General features: G+C 43.4%; 1 protein-coding gene across 1 annotated transcript; it reads left to right on the top strand.

The window, feature by feature from the left end:
* Nucleotides 1-7,680: 7,680 nt before the first annotated feature.
* LOC143513808 (immunoglobulin superfamily member 22-like) lies at nt 7,681-18,999 on the top strand. The gene is given in 21 exon segments (XM_077004525.1): nt 7,681-7,706; nt 10,668-10,836; nt 10,987-11,100; nt 11,205-11,373; nt 11,615-11,890; nt 12,107-12,391; nt 12,591-12,641; nt 12,785-12,916; nt 13,530-13,740; nt 15,547-15,851; nt 16,049-16,240; nt 16,430-16,555; nt 16,695-16,789; nt 16,792-16,861; nt 16,864-16,983; nt 17,314-17,396; nt 17,399-17,537; nt 17,740-18,045; nt 18,204-18,289; nt 18,851-18,878; nt 18,881-18,999. Coding segments are annotated over 21 exon segments (3,102 nt in total).
* Nucleotides 19,000-19,281: the final 282 nt, after the last annotated feature.

Here is a 19,281-nt window from a genome sequence, read left to right as displayed (position 1 = left end):
AATCCATCATTGGTAGAGACCCGATTACGTCTTGTTATTAAGCGCTCTAAGCGACCACGGTTATTTCGACTATTATTACATTTCCCCAATGTTTAGTAGAGGGTGTGTGGAGCATAACGCCGACGAAAGCATGCCTTATTTAAAATCACTTGTGGCCAAAGCAGGTTTATAGGAGGACCTCGGGATTTTATAAACATCATCGTAAACGTGATGACAGCTGTACCGTGGTCTGGGGGGGATGTAGAAAGTTACGCGCATACATTATGTAGTCTTTCACAAACGCTTAAAAATACAGATAAGTACAATGTTTATGAGCGCCTGATTTGGTATATGTCATGTTTAGTGTATGGCCTCGTTTTTGTTAATAAATAGAGTTATTTAAAACACTGTTTGTGTGTTTATGGCAGCCGTTAACTTCACAATATCTCCTTCACAATATAGGTTAACCGTTTTCCGGCATTTTCTCTTGATCACTGAAACCGATTATGGAAACTGGGTCACCATGGACTACCATCGGATGCTGAAGCATAGCCTACTGGAGAGAAGATGAATGAACGAATGAATGAAGGAACGAACGAACGGATGAATGAATGTGTGCTTTAAACACTTTTGTTAAACACCAGGCCATTTTGGAACTTTGTCAAGGTGTGCGCAATAGATGCACTTACTCGCCAATAGCACCGTCTGCTGGTCGAAAATGCGCTGGATGTAATTGACAAACATGCATAAACTGAATACTGCAGCATAAAAAGAACCTAAAAATTAAATGCCCGGTCTTGGTTTGCTCGTGGTAACCTTTTCTGGAGCTAAGTTCCACTTTGTAATGGTGTAATAGAATTGCATAACACCGTAAGGTTCCTTCACATCTTTACCTGTGGCGCAGTGCACAATGAGGCACGGTGGAGTCCTTGCGTTTTAAAATTTGTATTATTTTTGAAATATAAATGTACAGTCTCTTTCTAGGCCAGCAAAGACCAGCATTTGCTTTGTTTGAAGCACGTGTAGTGTCATGTCCCTAATGAGCAGGCCCATGAAGGATGGTTCTACAAGGGTATATAAGGATGAGAAACAAGAGAGGGGAGGGGTCAAAGGTGCCACTCAGACTGCAGACCAGGCTGACACAGCAGCCCGGAGCCGCAGTGTTGCTGCCAGGCAGCGAGGGCGGTGGCTTAGCTGGCAGTGTGGAGATAAAGGCATTACAAAGACAAGGCCTGCATCCCAGGAGGGCTCCTAGACATCCACTCACAGCGTGTTCAGGTAAAGGAGCGTGGGGAGACAGGTTGGGGGCCACGTAACCACAGCAGTACAGCTGCAAGATAGAATAATGTGATTTAAAAAAAAAATGCAAAAAACAAGAAGGCTGACACAAGGTTTTGAATAAACTTGTTAAAATGCTCCTGCAACAAAAGATATTTTAGTAAGTGTTTACACAGTCTGTTTTGGTGTACTACACGGAAGAACTGCATACTGAGAATTTATTAGTGGAGAAAAACCAATAAAATCTCATTGATATTCCTTCTGCTAACTGAGCCTGAACAAAACAGATAGTCTTGTGGATGTTGTTATTCATCTGATGAGTTCAGCTTAATAAATTTAAATCTCTGAAATGAAGCAGATCTGGGTTTCCTGCTCAGGACTTTCTTTTTGCATTGAAGGCACAACCATGTGATTTGAACCTAAAGCACAATGACTAAACAGAATCTGTGTGCCCAAACACGATACTGAAAAACAACAGAAATCCCATATTGAATGGCATGCCTTGTAAATTTATTAGATCGCATTTGTCCTATAGAGGACCACGGTGGTACTTTTCTCCAAGAGCATTCTTTACATGCTGCATCTATCCTGCCCCCATGTAAGCATCATTCCTCCATTATGCACTTAAAACTGTGAGATTTACCTGAGCATTTACTGTGCTCCTAATGAGAAATGAGTCTACCATCAGCATCGGTGTCTCATATTAGCCATATCCACTGCTGAGAATGTGATTGTCAGTGTGCTGCTGACATCTTTTACCTCGCTTTCTGAACGGTCCGTCAGCCTAGATGCGAGGGCAGCTATCTGGCAAGTTGTGGGTGATGTGAGGTAAGCTTGCTGTCTGAGGGCAGCCATGAAACGAGTGGACATTGTTTCACGAGAGGCCGCAAGGTTGGGGCGTGTTGGGGTGTATTGGGGGCGTGTGGGGTCGTGTTGGGGCATGTTGGGGCGTGGCTGAGAGGCGTCTGCGCCGCAGTGATTGTGCCGTGGGCCTCAAAGCTGAGGACACACCTGAAAAAAAAGAAAGTGAATGAGCACAGATAAGATCGAGTCTTTAGTGGCAGGAAGGGCAGTTTCTGCTTACACTCGCAGCAAAGCTAAGAGCTTTGTGTTTGATTTTTGGTCACAGCAGGTGTGACATTGTAGTAATCTGGCCGACCTCTCTAGAAATGTCAGGTGGATTATGAGGCTGGCCTTTTCATCCGCGCCAGGCAAACTTCGCCTCAGCAGCTCTTCCTGACGCCAACAGGTGCTCGTGGTTCCACTCCCCCTTCAGGGTGACTCATTCCCTGGGTGTCTATTTGATTAACTCCCCAGAAGCGTAATTAGGGTGAGCGTTAGCTTCATCCCAGAACAGAGCAGGAGCGAGGCAGCAGACATGTGGCAGAGTCCAGAAGGAGAGGGTTAGCCAGCAGCTTCTGTGTGGGTTGTAAATGTCTACACTGCTGGTTTTATGCCCTCTATACACAGACGACGTGACAGCAGAGCCATAGTGAGTCTATTGCTGTTGCGTTCTTCGTTTCACTGATGAATACCCTATAAATCCATCCAAGTTTCACCAGATGTTGTGGTTCGTGGCAGTGAATGGAGGCTGTGTCCTTGGGAAATACTTCCCGTATGCCCTGGCATCTGTGTGTGTTGCCCTTGTAAAACCTGTAGCATTCACACTCACCACTTGCATCATGTGAATGGGGACATTTGCTGCCTAACATCAAATGTGTTAAGATTTCTGAAGACTTTCAACAGCGCTCCGTGTCTGAAAACAAGATCACTGTTGGCTTGATGTTTTAAAATCGCAAACCACTGATAACCTAGAAGTGGCAATCACACATGTAACCACTGTAGTGCTTGATATATGATCACCACAGTCACCAGCATACCCCACTAGTGCTAAGAATAGTCCACCTAATACTGGTGAACAGGGACCTCCTCAAAAACTGACCAGTGATGAATGATTCAGGGGGTGGTTGGTGAACTGGACATGCCAACAAGGGATATTCTGTGTTTGTACACTTGAAAGGGCATTTCTAATAAGGAGGCCAGTGAGTGTAGGTATGAGGTAGGTGTTTTCAATGATGTAGCTTTCTCAAATTATTTTCTGGAATGTGAATAAGGGTTGTGTGCTTTACTGAAGTTGTTTTAATAGCCACACAGTCAACAAACATACTTCTGTTGCCATCTCCAAACATGGTTTGAGGGGCAAACACTCTGTCCCCCCCCCCCTCCCCAGACCTGTGGGAGGGACTCTACCATGCCCTCAGCCTCTTTGCCCCACCCTAAATTTGGTCAACATTTAGAATATTGCTATACCTATGAGGAATTACCAAATCACAGGCATACTTGAAAATGTATAGCACTCTGAACATGCCATCCCACTAACGGACTCTCTAAGAAGGGCTGCTGGTGAAGTCCTATCAATGACTAGACTAAAAGAATTCACAGCTTTTAGAAGGATTTGTTTGATGAATATTCATGTCCGAGCCATTTTGCTGTTTCGTTTTACTTCTGAGATGCACTTCTTTTTGGAATTTCTGTGAAAAATCCATAGATGGATATCTATGCTGCCCAGAACAGTCAGTATGACCACTTGGGTATAGTACAGGGCTCTCAGATATAATTTATCTAAGCATCATCTCCATATCATCTTTTGCATCTGCAGCAGAATCTCAAACAGAAATGCCTGGAACATTTAATAACACTCTACATTATCAGAATTAGTGTAGATGACATCATAGTCATAGAAGTTGTAAAAAGTCTTATGATAAGTTATTGGGGTAGAAAACAAATCCACAATTTGGTTTGGTAACAGTACTAAAATATCCTCTCCGTGCCTACTTTGGTCTGGAGGGAGGAATGGGTAAAGATGTGAGATGGGTCAGAGAATGTCAGTCTGACACACAGGGGATGCTGTAATGGCCTGCTCACTTTCTCCTACACGCTGCCTTATTTGTGCAGGAGAGACACAAAGTAGACCCAAAGGAAGTGGTGAGCCAAAGGTTATTACATGCACAGCAGAAGAAGCACCTTGAACATTAAGCTCCCCTCAGCAGCCGTGACACACAAAAGACTTTGGTGATCTCTCCAAAACCAAGTGAAATAGTGCTCATTCACTCGGGTATGTATGAAGCCGTGCTTTATTGTACGGGTATTGGCATGAGGATTTGAGAAAGTGTGAAAGACAGGATTGTGGAAAAAGTAGATATTTTGATGAGTTTGAAACTCACCTTAATGCTCAGCACTGATAACTCTGCTAACCGTGAAGACGCTTTCTGGGTCTCATGGTTAAATTATAAAGGAGAACTGGAGAATGGTAAACATTTAGCTTTTCTGGCTCAAATGGGTAATAAGCTCTGTTAGGTTTCCTTGTGTATAGCACAAATATAACCATCACCACCACCACCAACAATAATATTTTTATTATGATTATTAATATTATTATTATTATTGCTATTTCTAATATTCCTGATCCCTACAATAAATCTCACTCCCAGCCTAACATAAGATGTAATAAATAAATAAATTCATAAATAAAATAAAAATGTCCAGCTGTAATTCTATGCACTTTCCATTCTGACGAGAGTTTCTCAGTGTCTGAACGCTTGACCGAACATTTTATGAAATATGACAGCAAGAGCCTGACTCTCTTTTGACTGCAAAAGCTGTTTTATGATTTCTCTCTCTCTTTCTCTCTCTCACTCTCTCGCTCTCTCGGGATCTGAAGCTGAATGCAGCAAAGCTGGATTTATCCATGATTCAAAAGATGGATGAGATTGTCTCCCACAATTGGTTATTTCTCCACTGGCTGAAAGCTTTTCCCCGGCAATGAGAAGGAGACAGGCAGAGGGTCAGCTAGTGGAGTGACTCATGTTCACATGAACATAAGTGCCTTTTTGAATAACTGTGACATTTTTATTGTTGTTGTCGGTCTCTCCGTCTTTTCCTGTTTGATGCTGTGGTGAAAAGAAGGTCTCATCTGAGCGCCTGTTAAAAGCAGTCAAAGCCAAAGAGCATGGCCTTGATAAAGGCTCATTTAGCTTATATATTTTTGCCCATAAAGCCATTATTATCCTTTCTTTCTTTCTTTCTTTCTCCTTCCTCAACCCTCAATGTCCCTCTGCTGTGCTCTGTGATCCTCTCCTCCATTCACCCAGCCGTGATCCATCATGCAGGACGGTGCAGTGTCCAATACGTCTGCTGCGCTGAGCCAGGCTGCAGGAGAGAAGAAGGAGCAGAGCTCTGGGCTCCACGTGGCCTCCAGCTCCTGAGTCGTCAGCTCCACGCACCTGCGCAAGATCTCCCACAGCTCCAGGGTGCTTGAGGGTGAGCCCCGAGCCAGGGACTCCATCTCTGTGAAGCTGTGAAGATGTAACCTTCTGGAGAGTTTCTGGAGAGCTTTCTGGTTCCTCTCTATGTGGGCTATATGCATGATACCAAAAGACAGCTGCATAATGATACCGCAGTTATAGTTTAATGAGCTGCCACAATATTCATTAGACTTGTAGGACTAGGATGGAAGACCTAAAGAGGCAGAACAGTACCAGACTGACTGCAGGACAACCTTGGACATTACTAATGATTTAACAGGTGCTGTCTTGCAGCACTATAGAGGTTGAAGGCATCTTTTAGCTGTGATTCTGGGCTGGCGCTGCACGAATCTGCACCACATGACATTTTGTTGATTATTCAAATCAGTTCAGTATTCCAAACAAGTTTTTTTTTGCTTTTGCCATCAAACCTGGCAGATGTTCAGCAACATCTGTTTTGACTAAGCCGTCCTACACATGGCAGAGATAGACAGGCAGGCATAATTATAACCAAATGGAATTTACAGCTATGTTTTATGCATTTTAAGGATAGTGTGCATTTGTATTCATAGACATTTGACAACCACTGTTGGCAATTATTTGAATAAACAGTTGTATATTCATACGTGTATTGATTGTTCATGCATGTGCAAGTTTGTGTGTGTGTGTGTGTGTGTGTGTGTGTCGAGTTTGTAACATGCTATCCGTACTTCTGTGTCCTGCAGAGCCTCTAAGGGCGTACTCACACTAGGCTCTGTGATCCGGGCCCGGTTATCCCCCCTCCCCACTCCCCCTCCGGCCTGCACTCACACTGGCTTTATCAACCCTGCCCGAGCACGCTTACGTCATCACAATGCCGCTTTATTTGGAAAAAAAAAGCGCGCTCGCACAACACTATGGAGTTCACGATTCTCTTTTTATTGTATTTTTGGAGTCGTTTTGGGAGTGCAGAAACATGGTGCAAGCACAGATTTATCGATAATTTAACACAACGATTGTCTGCTAATCGCTTTGCCGCTATGACTGTTTAACGTGAGCGTCGAATCACTGACGTCATGTTTGAGTTCCAGCGAAATGAACCAATCACACGAGGCACCAAGCGGGCCCGGGCACGGATAGCGCTCACACTAGAAGCGAACCGTGCCCGAGTCCACATGAATCGTGCCCTGGCCCACCTCTTCAAGCGGGCCCGAGCACGGTTAACTGATCCGGGCCCGGGCACGGTTGGAGCGCTCACACTAGCCAAACGAACCGTGCTTCGGCAGGCAACCGTGCCCGGGCCCGGATCACAGAGCCTAGTGTGAGTACGCCCTTAACTATTTTCTCCACCTTAACATTTTACACATGAGCAGTTACCAGGGGCGAGGCTAGGGTATTTTTAGTGGTGCTAGAGCACCACCGTGAAGTTGCTCAGCACCCCCTGGCTCAACACATTTTTAAAATATTATATTATGCAAAAACCTTGCTCTGTACCTGCGCAATACTTTGGTATTGTGCCTCTGTGAGCACTGGGGGCTGGGCACCCCTAAAGACCAGATCCTAAAATCGCCCCTGGCAGTTACTATAAGCAAATGATCATTTATTAATGAAGTGATGTCACATGGCCAATACCCAATACCCAAAAATATTTTACAATCACATAAATTTGAGGTATTGTAAGGAATGCCGTCTGATATGTCCCTCCTAGCTACACCTGCTACGAATCGCCACGCCCCCTTTTCAGTCACATATATACACCTTCCCACCACTTCCTCGTCGCGAAGTACAACAGTACTCGTGCCGTTTTATGTAAACGTGACTCATTTGAATAAAAGCGGTATACTTCCGCAGTTGTATCCCTCTCTGTCTGGTCAATACGTTACAGGTATATGTTTATTTGAGGCAGCTGAGTTTAATATTAAGATTCCACAGCAGGTCCCATTGTAAAAAATGTTCCACTGGACAGCAGGAACCAAACCAGAATATGAAAATGAGCACATAAAACCCAAAGCTGTGTCGGTCCAGAGAGCCTTTCTGCCCACAAGCATTCTGTCACAGCCACTCTGGAGAAGGAAGCAGAGCTCCAGAACGTGTGCTCCTGAATTACAGCCCTTCAGAGTGGGGCGATGCTTCTTGCAATATGGCGCATTTTGATATGGAGAAGAAGTGGGCACACGGGTGTTTTCCAGTAAGCACAGGGCCATGAGGTCGTTTCCTCATTCAGACTGTTTCCCTCATAAAGCTGTGGCCAAAAACACCACCAGCTAATTCAGTCAGAAACGAGTAAAAGCCTCACTTTAGACGTGGTTCGAGGTACATGAGACTATCAGACCTGCTTGGCTTTAAAAACTCTTCTTAATAGAATCTCAGGGAGCAAAGTTGCTTTCAGAGCGAGGGTGTCTGGCAACCCGTGTCCATGCGTGATGTGGTCTAGAGAGAGTGGAAAACCACTGGCCGAGGGGCAAGGACTTTCTACGATGACATAAACAAGGTGTATGTGTTAAAGGTAAGGCAAATCCCCCTGGAAATCCCCCCCCCCCTTAGGTACGTATTCTGAAAGTGAAAAAGCACATAATTCTTCTTCATTATGTGTGGTCTGTATTCAGCCACTTATACACAAATGTTATTTTAGTTACTCAAGGTTTTTTGCAGCATAAGGAATCAAGTCAATATAGCAACAATGTCAGTAATATAAAAAAATGTGGAAATAAACGGCAATGCTTGGTAACCAAACACCAAACACTGGTCTGCTCTTCACAAGGTAAATACAGTTCCAAGCAAAGTATCTGCCATGACTCTACATTTGAATAAAAAAGCTGTTTTTTTGTTCTTCATGATTTTAGGTCATGAATTAGAGGAGTTTTCAAAAACATTTATGCTCAAACTGAAGTACTCTGCTTTTATATTAGCTTTACTAATCGTGTGTCCCAAAGGTGGGACATGACAGCCTTCCTCAAATGGAGTGAGTCAGAGTGATTGATTTAGAAGCTCTGATTAAATCCATCAACAACACCCCCATTTATCAGGAAGCAAACATGGTTAACAAACATTTAGAGAGGTAAATGGTTAGATTCGGTACTGTTATTCCCAGACTTGTGCCTGTAGAGAAGCTTAATTTGCTGTTAGTAAGTAATTAAGATGTAGATGCTAACATATGCATTCCCTTCCACCATCTGTTTTATGACTCACAATGGCTTCAGCCAAGCTGAATTAATTCCTCTAAAAAACCACACTGCCCCCTATTGGCCATTAATAGTACCGGCACTTTATTTTTATGTTCAGTGTTCTCTTGAATTTTTTATTATGACCTTCACATAATGTAACTCATTCCTTATTTGGCATTGTTACATTGCTGTTTGGTGTTTTCACATTTCACGAGATGAAAGCCTGAGCCTGGGGGATGCTGATGTTTACAGGTGCGCTGCTGTTAATGACCACGCTGCCACTGTATTCTCTCTCACCCTTACTGAAAGTACACTTAAATACCACAGGTTTCATTTCTCATTCTTCAGAGTCTCATTTCTAATAGGATTCGTTTCACAGTTAGAAACTGTGACTGTGTAAATGCTGCAATCAAACCTTTTGTTGGTCTTTCCAATTGTCCCTTTGTGAGATCCTGCACTGGACTTCAAGAAAAAGCTGAAAAAACGGTAAGAAATATTGTAAATAACAACAACAACAGTAATAATAAAAACACATTTGCATATATCAATCAATCAATCAAAATCTATCAAAATTTATTTATATAGCGCTTTTTACAACAGTTGTTGTCACAAAGCAGCTTTACAAGTGTCTGAGTCATAGCCCCCAATGAGCAAGCCAAGGGTGACAGTGGCAAGGAAAAACTCCCTAAGAGCATGAGGAAGAAACCTTGAGAGGAACCAAGACTCAGGGGGGGAACCCATCCTCCTCTGGCCGACACCAGTCACCATGACAACAATTTAAAGAGATAAAAACAAAGAAAAGATGTGAGGGATAAATAAATTCCATCTTAGTGTGTATTTATATACATGAGTTCTCTATGTAATTCCTATTCAGTCCTAAACGTCTTGATGGTTGGTCATATATATATATCTCATATATATATATATATCAGTGGGGAACCGCCAGGGCCCTCTACGCCCTCTCAGAGGGCCTAAAAATATTCTTAAAACATAAATATATATAATATAATTTATCCTATTTTATTTTATCTACTTACAGTTTGACAATCGACATCTAAACAATTACAAAAATATAAGCAAATAAATTATTCAGCCGTGTCTATTCAATCTGTGTTGGAAGATGATGGGTTAAGTGGAAGCCTGTGAGCCTGTGTCTCCCCCTATCAGGACTGTGATGCCCGCTGTTAGTTTACAGAGGGCCAGGCAGTTATAATTCAGCGCAATACCAGTTTCACATGACAGTAAAATTGACCAATCATATCTTCCCTCTTAGTGGGCGGGCTTAACTGTATGATACTTTCCGCCCGCTGAGGCGACGCTAGCTGTCGTTAGCGTACCACCGCTAGCTAGTTCCGATTCATTCCTTTGATGTCCTCGTGCGCGTTGTTTACATATTCCGCTTCCGAGGAACACGGAGCTGTGAACCTTATTTTGTTGGAACCTTATTTTGCTTAAGAAGTTATCTAGTACAGATGTTATTGTTTATTGGGTTTTTAAAGATGTACTGTCGTCTTTTTCTTTATTGTAGTTAATTTGGAGAGGAAACAATTATTTTTCGGGGGGGGTGGGGTGGAGAGAGAGAGAGAAAGAGAGAGAGAGAGAGAGAGAGAGAGAGAGAGAGAGAGAGAGAGAGAGAGAGAAATGAAACATTTTAAAGGATCTGAAAAGTTTGTATAAAACTAATTTGGCTCATAACTTCATTTGTTGGATCCTAATTTAATTTTAAGTCATAAATCTAACCATATTCCACATTCTTAAACTGAGCTTCATAACACAAATTCTTGCAACCGCTGACAATTAATAAACCTACGTGTGCCTGGTCTCCCTCCATCTGTTTTACTGTAGGCCTATGTGCCTTTTGGCGAAGCATTACCATGGAGGATATGGCGTATGTTGCAATGAGAAATTGGAAAAGACAAGCTAAAACAAATAACCAGCAAGCAAAACCCCCGGTGTGAGGCAGGAGTGTCGAGAATCAAGAGAAGAAGCCGGCAACTGAAGAAGAGATGTTGAAGGTTCTGTCTGGAGCCGATAAAAAGGATGACGAGCGTATCTGTGCTGAATACGACTTCACTGACTTCAGAGGGATCCTCCGGAAACTCAAGGAGATGAAGAAGAAAGTGGGTGTGGATGTGGGTGTCAAACAGATGTGGCCGGACATTCTTAAAGCAAATAGGTTTAGACTCCCCTGAAGGGAAAATCAGACAGTCTCTGTTTTGATATTATTGCAACATTACGTTTGATTGTTCTGACTGAATTCTTTGCACACTATCTGTTGCTAGATGGTTAAAGTTTTGAAACCCCTGGAGAACATAACTGCAAAGGCAGACTCCAATGTGGTCTTCAACACTATTTTGGAATTTAAAGATCCAAATATCAAGATGTTTTGGTTTCAGGTAAATTTAAATTTACAGAATCCTCTTAAAGAATGTACCATCAAAGATGATTAATGTAGTCTATATGCATCTGTGTGTGTGTGTGTGATCCATTTGTTATTCAGGACAATGAGCTGCTGCGGATCCAGTACTCTCTGGGGAAGTATGAAGCCAAACAGCTGGGTACTAAGCACATGGTATGCGTCTCCAGCGTGTGTCTGGCGGACTCTGGCCAATACACAAGATCCTGTCTGCCAGGCTCATTGTCATAGGCACGTGTCCTCACTGTCATAGGCACGTGTCCTCACTGTTCTTTCACCCTTGTGCACATGGCTCCCTTCAGGGTACAAGGGCACTATTTGATATTTAGAACCAAACCTCTTACTCAAGCATGTGCTCTCAGACTAGCACAGAAACTACAAAAGGCAGGGCAGCGCCCAACAAATGTGATGTCCCTGCGTCTTCTCACTCTTTTCATCCTACCCCCTCCCTTTTTCATCCCTCCATCCCCCCATGCTTCCTTCTCCAATGCTAGACAAGCCTTTGAAGCTCCTGACTGATCTGAAGCCGTTGAAAGTGACAGAGAGGCAGACGGCTGTGTTTGAGGTGCGCCTGTCTCAAAAGGCCAGTGCCCCTCTGGTGTGGATGTTTAAAGGGAAAGAGCTGAAACGAGATGAAAAGTTCGATGTTCATGTGTGCGAGTACGGCCTCACCTACGTGTTAAAGATCAAAGACGTGCGTCCCAGTGACACAGGCGACTACACCGTCAGCATCGGAGAGTTGACTACCACAGCCCCACTCTCCATTGAGCGTAAGAACCTACGAATGTACCTTGGTATTCAAGAAGTAACATTTTCTTAATAAAAACATGGACACAGGCAATTTTATCCTCAAAATCAAGTAATATTACCACTGGTACCCTAACTCTAACTCTATCTCTAAAGTTAGTTGAACTGCCAGTTCATTAAACTTTTAAAAAAAGGAACATGCAGTTTGTTAAAGAAGCTCAACTCTGTTCTTGGATCAGGCATCCCTATCAAGTTTGCAAGTCATCTAAAGAACGTACTGGTGAAAGAGAAGGCCAAGGCTGGGCTGGAGGCACAGATGAGCTCAAAGGACATTCATGTCAGGTGGCTGAAGGATGGCAGAGACATCTCCAACCACCCACGCTACATCTTCACGCACGAGGGCAAGAGGGCTGAGCTCAGCGTGGAGGAGTGTGACGTGGATGACGCAGGACGATACACTGTAGTCTGCATGCAGGACGATGACACCCGCGACTACATCAGCTCCTCCACCCTGACTGTGGAAGGTAGCGGTTGCTGTGGCCTCGGCTGCCATGACAACTGCATGGTGGATGGATGGAACAAGAGATGAATGACTGAACAGATAGATATATGAACTATTGAAAAAAAATGACAATGATGATTATTGTGCTATGAAATTGTGCTCAGGTCACTTTTTATTTCTTAAAATTCTGTGTGTGTGTGTGTGTGTGTGTGTGTGTGTAGAGTGCTTTGCCACTGTGAAGAATGGCATGTCAGATGTTCAGTGCCCCACTGGCTCAGTCACAGAGTTCTGATGATGAGAAATTAAATGGTGTCTGGCTAAAAGACAGAAAAGAGGTAGCAGGACTTTGTCTGCATGGGTGCACAGTACTTGGTCTGCACGAGCCCCTGCATGAGTCAGTATGTCTCCTTTGCAGGTCACACGTCTGCGTGGGGTGCAGGTGGTGAAGGTGCTGTTCATAAACTGGTCTTCAGCAGTGTGGGAGAGGAACACCAGGGAAAAGCTCCAGACCCAGGAGCTGAGAATGAAGCCATGTTAGCTTTAGCTGGTGAGACAAACGCTCCCACTCCAAACACATGTCCTCTTCAGGTTCCTGTTACACAGGTGTCACATGCTTTTACCTCTGCAAATTCAAACGTAGACTGAAGACTCACCTGTTGAGAACGTAAATGACCACTAACACTACAGATAGCACTTGTTGTCCTTATACTTTACATTGTATGATATAGTACCTATATTTATTTGCACTTCTTCGAGATATTGGTTTTTAATTACTGTTATTATAAGTTTATACTGTTTATTATTACTGTTTAGTAAGTTTATTACTGTTTATAAGTTTTGAGCCTGTTTTTTTTTTTTAGGTAATGGCATACAATCCTGTAGTTTAGCAGTTGTCTGTCTCAAGGGTATCTTGAATTTTGACCTGATGTATTCTGTAAATAGATGGCAAAGCACTTTGTAAGTCGGTCGGGATAAGACGGTCTGCCAAAATGCCCTAAATGTAAATCAATAAAATGATTAAGATCAATAAGGTTATTCTTCAGCATATTAAGTCACAAGGACATTACTGTGATATCTTTATCTGCCCATTCATTTGATCTTAATCTGGCCGTTAATTATCTGTGACATGCCAAGTGACTTAGGCAAACATGTGCGTGTAGATCCCCCAGTTACTGAAGCCACCATGCTGGAAGCGCTGTGCAGCCAGCCAGTGGAGGCAGCCACCATCAGGACCCCCTTCAGGGGCAGGCGGGCGCCCAGGGCAGTGTGGCACAGGGACGGGCTGGAGCTGGCGCACACGGCGCTGGAGCACCAGGCCGGACGTAGCACCTGGTGCTCACCACAGCTGGAATGTCACGCTGAAGCTGAAGAGTGACTCAGCGAGCACCACCGTGCAGCTGAAAGTGATCGGTCAGCTCGGGTGCGCGTATGTGTGTGTGTATTTATTTAGCTTAGTGTAACCTTTCATTTTTCGTGCCTATTTTATCAATTTCAATCTTTGTTAAATGAGGTTAAAATATGTTTAAATTAGGGGTGGGACGCGATAAAAAAATTAATCGAATTAATCAGAAGCTTTGTAATTAATTAATTGAAATTAATTGCATTTTAATTGCATTTCAGTATTTAACATGAGAAATATTAATTTAAGTTTGAATGATGAATGAATCAATGAACATAATCATAAACTTCAACATCTTGTTTATTTTTCCACCAGTCTACTACACAGACCAATATATGAGTGCAGAAAACAGAGCAAACAGTTTTTAGAACACTGGAAATTCTGACCAAAAATGTTGTTTAATTTTGGAAGTTTTGCTCAGGATATTGGAAGAATAAGAAGAATTGAAGTAAATCAGAAGATGTTTTTTAATACCATTTTAGATGGTATACTTTTTCTTTAATTTCCCAGGCCTCTGCCACAGGCATCTCCATAGTGCCTAGAAGTGGTCTTCTGCATGATCAAAGCAAATGACTGGATCTTTCATTCATCATCTATAATATGAGCTGTCACACCAAGATAATTCTTGTTGCTAACAGAGGTCCAGTGATCCCCAGTCAGAGCCACATTTGTGGCGCTCTTCACAATAACCTGTTTTATTTCCCTTTCCTCATCATACAGCTGCTGGATTTTCTTCGACATTGTCTTTCTGGATGGCAGTTCGTAACTTGCATCAGTTGATGCAATTTGCAGCGCTTCTTGTAATCCTTTATCTTCGACCACAGAGAGCGAACAACTATGCAAATAATGTGACGCGTCAAGTTTAAACGCCTCAACGGCTCGCGCGAGGTGTGCTGAGTCGCGCGCTACGGTCACTCGCAAAAGTTTAATCCAGTCTTAATGGTCCAATGAAGGTAATTTATAAACCAGGTCATTTCCTCACTTAAAAAAAAACCCGGGACGCCAGGGACAGGATGTGAAATACGGACATGTCCCGGGAAATACGGGCGTTTGGTCACCCTATCATACTAGGAATACATTTAGCAGCTAAGTTATGAAATTTGAAATTTGCTTCTACTCCAAGGTGCTTGCTGGGACAATAAAAACACACAATACAGACAATAAATACACTCAATGACATAAAACGATCCAAATATACAACTGGTTCAGTGGAATGCTTACATGATATGTTGGATATTGCGCAAGCTATTTACATTGTTATTTTTACATTCATTACTGACCTGCGCGTTAGCCCCAATATGTTTTGCGTTGAGGTGGTAATGAAGTGTGGAATTGCTCCTGTGATAAGCAAACTCCTTCCTGCATAAAGTGCAAATAACACTATTTTTGTTTGTACTTCCATCTGGAAGTTTCTTATATTTAAATTTCCCATCCACCAGCGTAGCCTCTTCAGTCATCTCCGTCATGATCTTATTGTGCGTCCATATAATCTGTATGCCTTGAACTCGTGCACTGAGAAACATTCCACTGTGCAAAAGTGTCTCATGCGTTAAATGCGTTAAAATGCGTTAATTTTTTTACTTCGTTAATTTTCCTGTAATTAATTAATCGAAATTAACACGTTAAAGTCCCACCACTAGTTTAAATCATTATCATCAATATCATGATAAAGCATGAATTCATGCTATTATTGATCTTGTGGTTCTTCAGTTGTCCTTCACAACAAGGACACACTTGAGATCTCCTTGGTTTTAGATCACTGAATTCAGTTAAATAACATCCAGGATGTCCTTCATGCTCCAGAATGTCCGAAGGTCCCGCATGGTAAAGTTTCTGGAGAGCAGTGCCATGTGCATCAGCATGAGGAGGAAACCTCAGAGGGACAACGGGGGCTGCAAGGTGACCAGCTTCATCATCGAGAGGCGTATGGCTGGATAGAAGTCCTGGAACAAATTCGGAGAGGTGGATGGAGACACCACCACATTCTGCAATGACAAGGTGGAGGAGGGGAAGTCATACCAGTACCGTATCAGAGCTGTGAACTCACAGGGCATGAGTGACCCTCTGGAGGGGAGAATCTATTGGTGAGTGGCAGTGGCATAAGGCAAATGTTACTGTATGACTCCATTACAATTTTAAAGGCAATTTGTACTGAGTGCAATGCAATATATATTTAATTAACTTATAAATGAGAAAACGAGTCGGCTCTTCTGGATGTTTTATAGCTGTGAATAGCAGGATAATGGTTGTTACACTACATTATCTCACTGATTGGCCGTGTTGCTCCCTCTTGGTTAGAACCTCCTGGTATGCCCCTGCAGCCACAGATAGCTGATGTGACTAAAGATGCAGTCTCACTGACTTGGGCTGCTCCGGCCCAGAATGGTGGTTCTCCTATTCTGGGATACATAGTGCAGCGCAGGAAGAAAGGGAGCAGCATGTGGGTGTGTGTCAGTAAGGATCTAGTCCAAGGTGAGGAGTTCACTGTTCCTCTGCTGCTACCCACCTTTGAGTGCAATATGCTTGAAAATAATAGAAATAACAGAAATAGTCCACTGAGAGACATTTGCAATCAAATAGTCAGGATCATCATGATTCATTATCATGATCTTCCTCCAAGCATCTATTATAGGGACATCCTGGCTCTTTTTCTCTTCCCAGAGACAGCATATGCAGTTGGTGGTCTGGTAGAGGATATGGAGTATGAGTTCAGGGTGACTGCCGTCAACAGAGCAGAAGGGATTCCTAGTGCCACATCCAGCTCAATACTGGCCAAAGATCTGATGCGTGAGCCTCAGTGCTATGAGTTTTGCTCTACTAGATACATGCCTGTGTCTCCACTAAAGCTGGAGTGCTCAGAATGCATAATAGTCCAAATAACCTTCTCAACCCAGTTTCTCTTAATCTCTCTCTCCCTCCCTCCCAGGAGCACCTGGTCTGGTTTGCAACCTCCAGGTTACAGATTCCTCCATCTTGTTGGCATGGTGTCCTCCCGAGCTAGGGGACAGCCCCTCAGGCTACATGGCTACATCCTAGAGGTGCGTCCTGAAGATGCAAAGGACTGGACTAAGTGCACCAAGACTCCCATCACTGGCACTACAGTGTGGCTGGCCTGCAAGAGTGGATGAAGTGCTTCTGTATCAGGGCTGTTAATGAGGGCGGCATTGGAGATCCAATACAACTGAAGGAAGGAGTTGTGGCGATGCCACCACCAGGTGATATATTCACTCTGGATATGAACATGTACAGTTACACTCTGGAGTAAAAAGGTTTTATGAATGAATTACTTGGACTTATTAGTGTCATATGGTGGTGCGTGCAGGGTGTACACTCTGTATTCCTGTCCCCTTCACTGTAAGCACTTCTCTTCAGCTCAGCATTCAGCAACACTGATAACTTAAAACGTATGTTGGTGTGTTTATTGACTTACATCCAGTACCAAAAAAGTATCTTAATCCAAGCACAAACTTCTCTCCATATTGGACCATTATTTCAACGGATCACTGAAACTCTGTTCTACAAGCATGGACAGTAATCAGAGACAGTTTTGATGAGCTATCTCCATTATTTCCATGGCTCTCCAACTCCAGAGGTGACCTGGCAGAAGAATGCCATTCCAACTAAAGGTCGAGAGAGGTCATCACTAAGGGGAAGAACCATTCTCAGTTTTTGATCAGCTCATGGCAGCAATCCGATTCTGGAGTTTACCGCGTCCACATCCGCGATGACTGTGGGGATGTTCACTATAACATCAGCATCCACGTCACCGGTAAACACATGTTCAATATGTTATCTACTGTATAGCAATACTACTCTAATACATACTCTTTAGTATGCACTTTTTTTAATACTTAAAAAATATTTTAATACTTGAAGTACACAAGAACCCCACTTGGGTTTTGGGGTGTTGCATAAAAGGCTTGCATAGATTTCTTTTGGCTCTGGGTTTTGATCTTACTGTGGCTGTGCAGCTGTTCCTCGTCCTCCAACAGACCTGAGTTTGGTGGAGGAGGTCTAAGGCACTGTGACTCTACAATGGAAGCACACACCCAATCTGCCTGACCACGAAGGCACCCATTACATCATCCTCAAAAGAGACATGAACACGCCCACCAGGTTTACGGCCTCCCAGTGCAATTTCAGAAGCAAATACACCGTCATTGGCCTGTTCCCAGGCCAAAAGTACTACTTCCGGGTCATCGCCCGCAATTTCATTGGAGACAGTGATCCCCTAGACTCAAAGGACCCTTTCACTATTGAAATGGTGCACGATAAGAGTAAATGAGAGAGGAAAAATATCTTTTGAAGTTTTTTTTTTCTCCCAAACCTCAAAGAGACTTCAATATTACATTATACATAATTTAATAGAATAAATTGCTACTGTCTGGATTTCTGGCACCTTTCCCTCACACATGATTTAAATCACATTCTCCAGAAAGCTTCAGCGTGCACGTGAAGCAGGTCCCACTCCTGGAGCGTGACATCCAGCCAGCCATCGCACTACCCTTGAAGAACCACGCAGTGCGCCATGGCAACGTGTAACACAGCAAGCGCTACAGAGCGAGGGGGCGCACACAAACGCTGAGGAGAGCGAGATTTATTAAAGGGAATTCCATAGTCGCGGTTGTTAAAGGAGGCATGGTAGGTCATAACAGGTAGGCAGTCCGAACACGAAAGGTAGACAGGCATGACGAACACGGAACAATAACGAAACAGGGCAGGGTAACACAGAATAGGCGGGAGTAACCACTAGAATGAATAAACTCACAACAGAACAAAACAACAGAGATCACAAAACAACCGACAAGGGAAACACAGGGACTATAAATGTACAATGCTAACAAGACACAGGTGGAAACACTGACGACGGAGGGAAACCATGACAACAAATGGCAAGGAGGGATCGACAAGCAGGGAACAACACAGGCACGAGGAACAGGGAGTGACAGCTAGAAGAGGAGGCGTAGCCCAACGTGACACAACGACTGCACCATGACCTGTTCCTTCCTGAGTCACCCGGTGCAGCAGGTGTCCTGGTACAAGGACGAGACCCTCCTGACGGGCAGCCCACGCTGCTAGCAGAGCAGTGCCAGTGGGGTGTGCACCCTCACCATCCTGCCTGCAGGGTGGAGGACAGCGGCACCTACACGCTCTACGTGGAGAACCAACTGGGCAAGGCCGAGAGCGCCTGCAGCCTGCTTGTGTTCTCCATGGTTGTGCCTCCATGGTGATACTGCAGTGACTGTATGGGTGATGCTAGCTTATGGTGTGTGTGTGTGTGTGTATATATATATATATATATATATATATATATATATATATATATATATATATATATATATATATATATATATATACACAGGGACATTACTAAAAAAGACAAATTCATCATGTAAGAGGGCTACAAAGCTGGTTCATATAACCACACTTTCCTCGTTCGTTTCTTTATAAAGCATCTAAACTAAAATGTAACTATTAAACCAAGCAAGTCTGCAAGCATGAAACACTTTAGA

Source organism: Brachyhypopomus gauderio, chromosome 5 (assembly GCF_052324685.1).
Source record: "Brachyhypopomus gauderio isolate BG-103 chromosome 5, BGAUD_0.2, whole genome shotgun sequence".
Classification (NCBI taxonomy): domain Eukaryota; kingdom Metazoa; phylum Chordata; class Actinopteri; order Gymnotiformes; family Hypopomidae; genus Brachyhypopomus; species Brachyhypopomus gauderio.
The sequence above is the reverse complement of the archived record's forward strand: the minus strand, read 5'-3'. Positions and strand labels throughout refer to the sequence as shown.